Genomic DNA, 12,120 nt, shown 5'->3' on the forward strand with positions numbered 1-12,120 from the left:
AAAAGGGTATCCTACAGTATGGGAGAATATATTCATAAATGACAAATCCGATAATGGGTTGACATCCAAAATATACAAAGAGCTCATACACCTCAACAAACAAAAAATAAATAATCCAATTAAAAAATGGGCAGAGGAGCTGAACAGACAGTTCTCCAAAGAAGAAATTCAGATGGCCAACAGACACAGGAAAAGATGCTCTACATTGCTAGTGATCAGAGAAATGCAAATTAAACCCACAATGAGATATCACCTCACACCAGTAAGGATGGCCACCATCCAAAAGACAAACAACAACAAATGTTGGTGAGGTTGTGAAGAAAGGGGAACCCTCCTACATTGCTGGTGGGAATGTAAATTATTTCAACCACTGTGGAAAGCAATATGGAGGTTCCTCAAAAAGCTCGAAATAGAAACACTATTTGACCCAGGAATTCCACTTCTAGGAATTTACCCTAAGACTACCGCAGCCCAGTTTGAAAAAGAAAAATGCACCCCTATGTTTATTGCAGCACTATTTACAATAGCCAAGAAATTGAAGCAACCTAAGTGTCCATAAGTAGATGAGTAGATAAAGAAGATGTGGTACATATACACAATGGTATATTATTTGGCAATAAGAAGAAAACAGATCCTACCATTAGCAACAACATGGATGGAACTAGAGGGTATATGCTCAGTGAAATAAGCCAGGTGGAGAAACACAAGTACCAAATGATTTCACTCATATGTGGAGTATAAGAACAAAGAAAAAACTGAAGGAACAAAACAGCAGCAGAAGCACAGAACCCAAGAATGGACTAATAGTTACCAAAGGGAAAGGGACTGGGGAGGATGGGTGGGAAGGGAGGGATAAGGGGAGAAAGGGGGCATTACAATTAGCATGTATAATATGGGGGGAGGCACGGGGAGGGCTGTGCAACACATACAGACAAGTAGTGACTCTACAGCATCTTACTACACTGATGGACAGTGACTGTGATGGGGTTTGTTGGGGGGAGTTGGTGAGGGCGGGAGTCTAGTAAACATAATGTTCCTCATGTAATTGTAGATTAATGATACCAAAAGAAAATTTTAGGCAGGAAAATAGATTTGAGCAGGGTGGTAATAGAATAAGGCCAGTAAGCCCACTAAAAAGAACTCAAAGGGTTGAGCAGTTAAAAATAGAAAGCTCAGAAGACCAGCAGCAACTTGCCTTGGAATGTTGAATACTCCCCAGATAAGGAAAAGTATCTCAGCATAGCCTATATTTTTGTTGCATCAATTAGCACCTGCACTAAGGCCCAGCTTACTCAGGAAGAATTCTGTCTTAAAGCTAAGGTAACATTTCAATCAAACGGAAGGTGGCACAGACCACCTAGGAAGCAGGTTAGTCTTGATTGATATGCTTCCAGACAGAAACCGATATCCTAGAAAGGAATTAAAGCAGCAAATTTCTTGTGTTGAGTTGAAAGAAGAAACTTAATGTCTTATCAAAGATGAACATTCTGGGACCATTTGGCAGGTCTGCACCTGGTCCTTTGTCACTTTCCTAAAAATCCTCAAACACCTATAAAACCACAGACCCTAAACCCTTAGCACACCCCTCTCTCTGATGTTACCCACACTTTCTCTCTCTTTAAGTAACTTTAAATAAAACTGTTACTGTGCTTCACTACTGTGTCTCTGTACTTCAATTCTTCGTTGCAGTGGGGACAAAAACCAAGGAATATACACAACATTCCCTTAACACAAATAATAGTATAATTATGAATAATCTTGTATAAATTGATATGGTGTTCAAATTTCTATTTGTTTTTCCATGATGACTAATGATATTGAACTTTAATTTTGAAAGGGTGATAGGGAAGAGACTGAGCAGAATACGTTATCTTCAGCCAATGACAGAATCATATTCAAGGTGCAGCTTACTATTTGGGTGTCCAGATAACTCTCAGGACATCATTCAAAATAAGAGATATTATTTTACTAACTTCAATGGTGAGGCAAATGCCACCACTGATTTCTCAGAGACAGAGAATGTCACAAACAATCCTTAGACATTACTTTGTATTCACACAATTTTACCTCCTTTTGTCTAATATTGGAGTTTTTATTCATAATCAGGATGCAGTTAGTTTGTGATGTGGCATATTTTTATCAAATGCCCTTTGGATAGGCTCTGCCTTCATCCTTAGGGAAAAAAATGTAGAGCGATTTCCACGGTACTTGCCACATTTCCTTGTGACTTAAACATTTACAAACTCATTAGGTTATAGATTTTTCCCCCTGTCCAGTGATGGTATGTTTGTATAAAGTGATGAACATGGAATTCAAAAATATATTCCGAAGTGGCAAACAAATATGTGAAAATCTTTCAAATTTACCATCAAGAAAATAATAATTTAAAACATCAAGCAGCAGTTTTTAGCTTTCTAGCTATTTTTAGCAGTAAAATACTTACAGGTTCTAATAGTAGTGTTCTCCATGAAGATGTGGAAATAGAGAAAAAGCCTTTCCTCCCACAGCAGATGTATTATGAAGTAGTGAGATGTTAGAGTTAATCAGTTTTCATTAGGTTTTAAGAGTTTTTAAATGTTCATATGCACTCAAAGAGGGATTTTAATTGAAATTGAATATCCCTAAAATAACTAGGATATAAGTGAATATGTGAGGGGAGTTTAACATTTAATATTTATGTACTTAAGCTGAAACAATCTGTTTCAAGCAATAGGGAAGTCTCTATAAAATGGGTGTATGTTGACAAAATAACATTGCATAGTGACAAAATTGTATTTTCTAAGAAATTTTATGAACTTATTTCCTTAGCTTGTCATTCCCAAACTGAAACCAAATAAAAAAATCTTTTCACAGTTAATGTATTTGGAGAAGTTATTTCTAGGAACATGAGTGGCCACTGAGGTGAGTGAAACAATGTAGGAAGAACATCAATCCAGGCATGTTATTGATCAGGTTAGTGCTGTTGGCAAGAGGGGTATAATGTGACGGAGGACCCTCCCAGGAGCACTGACAGATGAGCCTTAGATGTATCTGTTGAAGATATGAAGAGGAGAGATTTCAGCTGCTCTTATTTCCCATTACTTCTCCAAGGTTAGCTCCCTCACAGTAGGTAAAAACTCTTCCCTACAGACACACCATAATTCAATGTTCCACAAATCATAGAACAGAAAACAAAGGGCACAAGATGCAGCCAAGAGGCTCTGTGAAGGTTCTCTGTGCTCAGCTGACCTTGAAATGACAGCTGGCACAGAGGAACTGGTCAACAGGATGCGAGGATGTGGAAGACATTGGCACACCTACAATCTCCTTGGCATCATTTGTATTTTTAGCTGCCGCTCAGTGTATGAATTTATTTTTGCAGAGAGTTCTGTGAATTGTAACATATGCATACACAATGGGGATGCAGAACAGTTCCATCACCACAAATGCTATTTCTTGGTGACCCTGTGTAGCCAGATCCTCTCCCTCAAATCACACCCTTGTTATCTACTGCTCTGTCTTTACCTGCATAAATTTGCCATTGAACCATGTCATATAGATTCAAATCACTTGTAACCTTTTCAGACTGGCTCCTTCACTCATCACTATGCCTTTGAAATTTGTCTACCTTGTTGCATGTACCAACAGTTTATTATTTCTATTGCTGAATAGTATTTCAGTATATATATGTAGGTAAAATTGTAATATTTCTAGATTCTCTCACCTAGCCTGAGGGCATCTCCATATCAGTAGGTGATTACAGGTGGGAGGAGGGCATATCTGGACAGGAGAGGTTGGGTGAGGTACCTTTTTGCAGGCAGGTCACCAACGATATAGGAGAACAGCAGTGATATAAGAGGTATCTAATAATGTTAAAAGAATTTGCATAAATCAAATAATTTGATACACATTAGCAGGTAAGAGACTTACGGATATTTTACATATTTATAACTTTGGTATCATTTTTTCACCCAAAATTTTGCTAAGGGCCACCTTCATGTCCTTGTTTCTGAAACTATAAATGACAGGATTCAGGCTGGGAGGTAACAGAGAGTATAACACAGACAAAAAGAGGTTCAGTGATGTTGAGGCTTTTGAGGTTGAACCTAAATATGCAATAAATCCAGAAGACAGAAACAAGGTCACCACAGTGAGATGGGGCATGCAGGTGGAGAAGGTTTTAAACCTGCCTTGTGCAGAAGGAATCCTAAGGACAGTGGAGAAAATATAAACATAGGAGACAACCAACAAAATGAAACACAGAAAAACAAAACAACAGCTAAAAATCAGGAACACATGTTCTAGAATTTGCTCTCCAGAGCAAGAAAGCGCAAGCAGTGAGGGAACATCACAGAAGAACTGGTGCACAATGTTCGGCCCACAGAAGAGAACAGAGAAGGTTCCTGCGGCATGAAGGGATCCGTAGCCGCACCCACTAACCCAGGATGCCGTCACCATCTGCACACAGGCGCCTCTGCTCATGACGGTCTCGTAGTGCAGAGGGCGGCAGATGGCAGCATGGCGATCATAGGACATCACCAGGAGGAGGGCAAACTCCGTGCCAGCAAAACAAATTAGGAGGAAAACCTGTGCAGCACATCCCACGAAGGAGATGGAGTGGCTGCCGGCCAGAGAGTTCAGGAGGGATTTGGGCACAGTGACAGAGAGATAGCAGATGTCAATCAAGGACAGATTCTTCAGGAAGAAGTACATGGGGGATCGGAGACGCTGGTCCATGGTGGTGAGGGTGATAATGAGGAGGTTCCCCATCAGGGCTGCCAGGTAAATGAGGAAGAAGAGTGCGGCACATAGGCTCTGGAGCCCCTGGGCATCAGGGAATCCCATGAGCAAGAATTCTGTTACGTTGTTCCTGGTGCCCGATGTCTCAGCCATGCTGATTCTTATCTACAAAGAAAGAAAACGCTGATATAAAGTCCATTTGGATATTGTCATATTCCTCTTTCCTTAACACTTAACTGTCTTGATTAAGATCAAGGGGTAGATCATCAGAATAAAACCACAGAAATGCATCACACAGCTTCCCCCATTATGATATTTACAGAGAGGCAAATGAAATACGATTTCTGTTGAGGGCGGAATTGAAGATGCAGAAAGTGCAGCCAAATGCCTCCTGCTGGCTCTTCCAGAACAAAAACAAGGTTAATCGTCTTTCTTGCCTTTGGGGTCTGATAGATTTAAAGCCTTAGCACAAATCTGTCTAGTCAGTGTAAGCAGATTTCACAGATGCAGGTGAAAATGGCAACAAAATAATTACTTTACATGCTGACTGCCTCTGGAGATTATTGGTCAAACACTGCTGCTGCTCTTGTTTTGTTTATAGATTCCACATGTAAGTGGACTCACATGGTAGTTTTCTTTCTCCGCCTGGCATATTTCACTTAGCATAATACTATCCAGGTCTATTCATGTTGTTTGAAATAGCAAGATTTCTTTCTTTTTTTATGACTGAAGTAACAGAAAATTAATAAAATAAATAGGTAAAGCATTCTTAAGTGTACCAAAATGAGATTAAAGATGACACAGAGGGGACATAAAGCAAAATAGAGGTGATCAAGATAATGGGACACTAAATCTTTTCATCAATGTTAAATAGACACACTAGTGATAAAAACAAAAAAACAGACTCAGAGATTCTGAGAAGGGATTGGTGGTTACCATGGCATGGGGATAGAATGGGTGGATGAAACAGAAGGAGATAAAGAGGCACACAATCTCCATCATAATATACAGTAATTACAGGGATGAAAGTACTGCATAGAAAATGTAGTCAGAAGTTCTGTTAAACCTTCTATATTGACATGGTAACTACACTAGCTGGGCTGAGGATTTAATAAGCATAATTCATAGTGTTGAATCACTTTGCTGTATAATTGAAATAAATATTATATCATACATCAGTTATACTACAATAAAAAATCTGTATAGGAATTGTCGATGTCGTCCCATCCTGACTATCCAGGGTACAGCAATTCCTTGTATAATACTCTACTGATTCCATATAAAATACCACCACAAAAGTGATCTCTCCTTAGAATAAAATTAGCTTTTCTTTAATCACATAATAACAGATCTAGTCTATATCCTCATTGTGCGTGTATATATATATATCTGTATGTATAAAAACATAAATATATATAAAATATTATATATAAACACATATAATATAAATGCAATATATATAATATCTATGTATAAGTTTTTGTCCCCCTGACTGTAGTTTTTGTCTCCCTGACTCTATTTTTCATTTAACAAAACATGGCTCTTCTGGGTACACAGTGGCATCTAGAATCAGCAGAACATTCTCTGATACTCTTGAACATTCTTGAAACAGAATGGATGGGAAATATCCTCACCAATGACTACGGGAGATACAGGTGACAAATTCAAAATTCCTTCTTCCTGATGACAGCAGAGAAAAACTCTGAGTAAATCTATCCCTCAGCATCATCTAAACTTTTTCATTCCTATTCGTTGAGTGTGGCAATTAAGTATAAACTGAGAAGATCTCAGTGGATACCTTGAGATGGGGCACATTTTTAGGTTCCATCCCTCAATTCTGAGTTCTCATAAGAGTGAAAGCAAAGGACTGACTTCACTATCTTTCTCAAAGTCAGTTTCATTCAAGAATAGCTGCTTTTTCCAAGACCAAGGTGCTTAATTATCTCCACAATTCCTGTGTGATTGCTGAGTTCTACGTTTCCTATTCAGCCACTTGCATTGGTTCAAAGTTAACTTTTGATTTCAAATGAGGTCATGGTTGTATAATTGGGGTGGGAATTAACTAAAAGAAATGGTCAAGGGAGAAAACATTCCCTCAGGGATCAGAGAACAACCTTACATTCCCCAGCCTTAGGACCACTCAGAAAGGTCACCTTTTATCCTAGCACTTTTCTGTCATGAGCATAACACAGCACCTCCGTGACTACTTCCACGTGGTACCTTTCTGTTCACTGATGTGTTAAAGCATCAAGGTTTCAGTGGAAAATACATTTGAATTGAAAATTAAACTCAGGAGCACATCTTAAGTCATGAATACTGTTCTATTTTCCTTTCCTTCTATTTTCTTTTGTATTTAACACTATCATATGTTATGTGTATAAAATATCAAGCAATATAGAAAAACTGTAAATTAAAATGAAACTTGGCTCATCACTCGTCCCCCCAGGGAGCGTGGAGGCACAGGTGTGCCAGGAGCTCCTCTAACACACAGCCTGGGAATCTGCACACGTGTGAAAGTGCTTCCCCTGACACTCACCATGAATGATCCACAGGCTAACTTTTTACACATAAATATATTTCATTTGGTTTCCTCTTTTTTTCTAACAGCATATTGTTAAGTGTTATGGTGATTCAATATTTTGTTTTGAAGTCCATCTCCATGATCATATGACATTAAGATTAGCATAATTTTATTGCTTTGTCTCCCTGCATGCATGCACAGATGCTTAAGAAAGTCTTCTGAAATATTACTGTACCAAGTGTATGAATATTTAAATTTTCATTGACTCTTCAAAAATGCCTCCAAAAATGTTTGCAAGGGTATATTATAACTGCATGCTCAACAGCTTTTCATTAACCTATGGATCTGATTGTGTAATATTTTAAACATTGTTTTCAATTTGTTAAAATACACCCAAGAAAATTTACCATTTCAACCCTATTTAAATATATAGGTAAGTGCCATTAATTTACATTGTTGAGCAACTGAAACTACCACCCACCTCTAAAGCTATTTTATCTTCCTCATTTGAATCTGCATACATGTTAAAAAAAATATACATATATTTATGCCTATATCCCCAGCATCGGACACTTACCATTATGCTTTCTCTATGAATTTGAATACTGTTGGTACCTCCTATAAGTGGATCATACATTACATTCCTGTCATCAATAGCTTGTTTCTCTTCTCATAAAGTCTCCAATTTCCTCCATATTGAAGAATGCATCAAGATCCCTTTCCTTTTTGATTCTTAATAATATCTGATATTTATACACTATAATTATTATTCATTCATAAATTGTTGGACATTTGAGGAGATCCACCTTTTGGTTATTGTGAATAATGTTGACATTATCATCGGTGTACAAATGTCTATTCATATTCCTTTTTCCAATATTTCTGGGCATACAGCCACGAGTGGAATTCACTGCCTCATGTGATGACTCAGGGTTCCCTTCCCTGAGTGACTGAACGCCGCGTTCCTCGGGGGCCGCAGGGCCGCACCCGCAGCCAGCAGAGCCTGCGCGGTGGACACACGCCCCGCAGCCCCAGCAGCACTGCCTCCCTCCCTTCCTCCTGCCGTCTTTCCTTGCCTGCCTCGCTCCATCCTTGCTTTCCCTCCTTCCCGTTACCTCCCCCTTCCCCGCACCCCTCCCCTTCCTTCTCGCCGCTCTAACCCGCTGAGGGCGGATCTCCCCGGGCCCCGCAGGCCCCTCCCCGCTGACCGTCTGTCCCGTCCGCACAGGCCGCCGGGATGCCTTCTCTGGGGAAGTTTCTATTCAATCTCGTGACCATTTCTTAATCAGGCTGTTTTTTACTGTTTTCATTGATGTTTGTTCTTGAGTTGTAACTGTATTTTATGTGTTCTGAATATCAATTTTTACCAGAAATATGACTTGCAAATATTTTCTCCCTTCCATTGAATTGCCTTTCACTCTCTTGATAGTGCCTTTCAATGTACACATATTTTAAATTTGATGAAGTAAAATTTGTCAGATATTTCTCATTTGCCTGTTATTTTGGTTTTATAACAAAGAAGAATCACCAAATTTGCCACAGACCTGTAACCTATGTTTTCTTCTAAGATATTTATAGAATTAGGTAGAATGTTTAGGTCTTTCTTTGATCCATTTTACTTATTTTCTTTTTTTGGTATCATTCATCTACAATTACATGAAAGACATTATATTTACTAGGCTCCCCCCTTCACCAAGTACCCCCCACATCCCCATCCACAGTCACTGTCCATCAATGTAGTAAGATGCTGTAAAATCACTGCATGTCTTCTCTGTGTTGCACAGCCCTCCCCACACACTATACATGATAATCGTAAAGCCACCTTTCTTTTTTCCTGCCCTTATCCCTCCCTTCCCACCCATCCTCCCCAGTTCCTTTCCCTTTGAAAACTGTTAGTCCATTCCTGGGTTCTGTGCTTCTGCTGCTGTTTTGTTCCTTCAGTTTCCTTCTGTTCTTATACTCCACATATGAGTGAAATCATTTGGTACTTGTCTTTCTCTGCCTGGCTTATTTCACTGAGTGTAATACCCTCTAGCTCCATCCATGTTGTTGCAAATGGTAGGATCTGTTTTTTTTCTTATGGCTGAGTAATATTCCATTGTGTCTATGTACCACTTCTTCTTTATCCATTCATCTACTGATGGACACTTAGGTTGCTTCCATATCTTGGCTATTGTAAATAGTGCAGTGATAAACATAGGGGCGCATCTGTCTTTATCAAACTGGAGTGCTGCATTCTTAGGGTAAATTCCTAGAAGTGGAATACCTGGGTCAAATGGTATTTCTATTTTGAGCATTTTGAGGAACCTCCATACTGCTTTTCACAATGGTTGAACTAATTTACATTCCCACCAGCAGTGTAGGAGGATTCCCCTTTCTCCACAACCTAGCCAATATTTGTTGTTGTTTGTCTTTTGGATGGTAGCCATCCTTACTGGTGTGAGATGATATCTCATTGTGGTTTTAATTTGCATTTCTCTGATGATAAGCAATGTGCAGCATCTTTTCCTGTGTCTGTTGGCCATCTGAAATTCTTCTTTAGAGAACTGTCTATTCAGCTCCTCTGACCATTTTTTAATTGGATTATATGTTTTTTGTTTGATGAAGTGTGCGAGCTCTTTATATATTTTGGATTTCAATCCTTTATCGGATCTGTCATTTATGAATATGTTCTCCCATACTGTAGGATACCTTTTTGTTCTATTGATGGTGTCCTTTGAAGTACAGAAGCTTTTCAGCTTGATATAGTCCCATTTGTTCATTTTTACTTTTCTTTACCTTGCCCAGGGAGATATGTTTGAGAAGAGGTCTCTCATGTTTATGTCTAAGAGATTTTTGCCTATGTTTTCTTCTAAGAGTTTTATGGTTTCATGACTTACATTCATGTCTTTGATCCATTTCAAATTTACTTTTGTGTATCGGTTTAGACAATGATCCAGTTTCATTCTCTTACATGTAACTGTCCAGTGTTGCCAGCACCATCTGTTGAAGAGACTGTCATTTCCCCATTGTATGTCCATGGCCACTTTATCTAATATTAGTTTACCATATATATATGGGTTAATGTTTGGAGTCTCTTTTCTGTTCCATTGGTCTGTGGCTCTGTTCTTGTGCCAGTACAAAATTGTCTTGTACACTGTGGCTTTGTAGTAGAGCTTGAAGTTTGGGAGTGAGAACCACCCCACTTTATTCTTCCTTCTCAGGATTGCTTTGGCTATTCGTTGTCTTTGGTGTTTCCATATGAAATTTTTAACTATTTGATCCATTTCGTTGAAGAATGATGTTGGTAATTTAATAGGGATTGCATCAAATCTGTATATTGCTTTGGGCAGGATGGCCATTTTGACGATATTAAGTCTTCCTAGCCAGGAGCATGGGATGAGTTTCCATTTGTTAGTGACCTCTTTAATTTCTCTTAAGAGTGTCTCATAGTTTTCAGGGTATAGGTCTTTCACTTCCTTGGTTAGGTTTATTCCTAGGTATTTTATTCTTTTTGATGCTTTTGTGAATGGAATTGTCTTCCTGATTTCGCTTTCTATTAGTTTATTGTTAGTGTATAGGAAAGCCACAGATTTCTGTGTGTTAATTTTGTATCCTGCAAATTTGCTGAGTTCCGATATTAGCTCTAGTAGTTTCGGAATTGAGTCTTTAGGGTTTTTTATGTACAATATCATGTCATCTGCAAATACTGACAGTTTAACTTCTTTTTTACCATTCTGGATTCCCTGCATTTCTTTGTTTTGTCTAATTGCCATGGCTAGGACCTCCAGTACTATGTTTAATAACAGTGGGGAGAGTGGGCATCCCTGTCTTGTTCCCAATCACAGAGGAAAAGCTATCAGCTTCTCGCTGTTCAGTATGATGTTGGCTGTGGGTTTATCATATATGGCCTTTATTATGTTGAGGTACTTGTCCTCTATACCCATTTTGTTGAGAGTTTTTATCATGAATGGATGTTGAATTTTGTTGAATGCATTTTCAGCATCTACGGAGATGATCATGTGATTTTTGTCCTTTTTTGTTGATGTGGTGGATGTTGTTGATGGATTTTCGAATGTTGTACCATCCATGCATCCCAGGGATGAATCCCACTTGGTCATGGTGTGATCCTTTTGATGTATTTTTGAATTCGGTTTACTAATATTTTGTTGAGTATTTTTGCATCTACGTTCATCAGGGATATTGGTCTGTAGTTTTCTTTTTTGGTGGGGTCTTTGCCTGGTTTCAGTATTAGGGTGATGTTGGCTTCATAGAATGAGTTTGGGAGTATTACCTCCTCTTCTAGTTTTTGGAAAACTTTAAGGAGAATGGGTATTATGTCTTCTCTGTATGTCTGATAAGATTCCTAGGTAAATCCATCTGGCCGGGGGTTTTGTTCTTTGGTAGTTTTTTGATTACCGCTTCAATTTTGTTGCTGGTAATTGGTCTGTTTAGATTTTCTGTTTCTTTCTGGGTCAGACTTGGAAGACTGTATTTTTCTAGGAAGATGTCCATTCCTCCTAGGTTTCCCAGCTTGTTAGCATATACGTCTTCATAGTATTCTCAAATAATTCTTTGTATTTCTGTGGGGTCCGTCATGAATTTTCCTTTCTCGTTTTTGATTCTGTTGATGTGTGTTGACTCTATTTTCCTCTTAATAAGTCTGGGTAGAGGTTTATCTATTTTGTTTATTTTCTCGAAGAACCATCTCTTGGTTTCATTGATTTTTGTTATTGCTTTATTCTTCTCAATTTTATTTATTTTTTCTCTGATCTTCATTATGTCCCTCCTTCTGCTGACCTTAGGCCTCATTTGTTCTTCTTTTTCCAATTTCGATAATTGTGACATTAGACCATTCATTTGGGATTGTTCTTCCATCTTTAAATTTGCCCGGATTGCTA

General features: G+C 38.5%; 1 protein-coding gene across 1 annotated transcript; it reads right to left on the reverse strand.

Moving 5' to 3' along the window:
* Positions 1 to 3,924: 3,924 nt before the first annotated feature.
* LOC118935013 (olfactory receptor 14A16-like) lies at positions 3,925 to 4,836 on the reverse strand. Its single transcript, XM_036931020.2, has one exon. It carries the CDS (start codon positions 4,822 to 4,824, stop codon positions 3,925 to 3,927), a length of 900 nt encoding a protein of 299 aa, XP_036786915.2. The 5' UTR covers positions 4,825 to 4,836.
* Between the last annotated feature and the right edge of the window lie 7,284 nt (positions 4,837 to 12,120).

The sequence above is a fragment of the Manis pentadactyla genome, chromosome 13, assembly GCF_030020395.1.
Source record: "Manis pentadactyla isolate mManPen7 chromosome 13, mManPen7.hap1, whole genome shotgun sequence".
NCBI classification, from domain to species: domain Eukaryota; kingdom Metazoa; phylum Chordata; class Mammalia; order Pholidota; family Manidae; genus Manis; species Manis pentadactyla.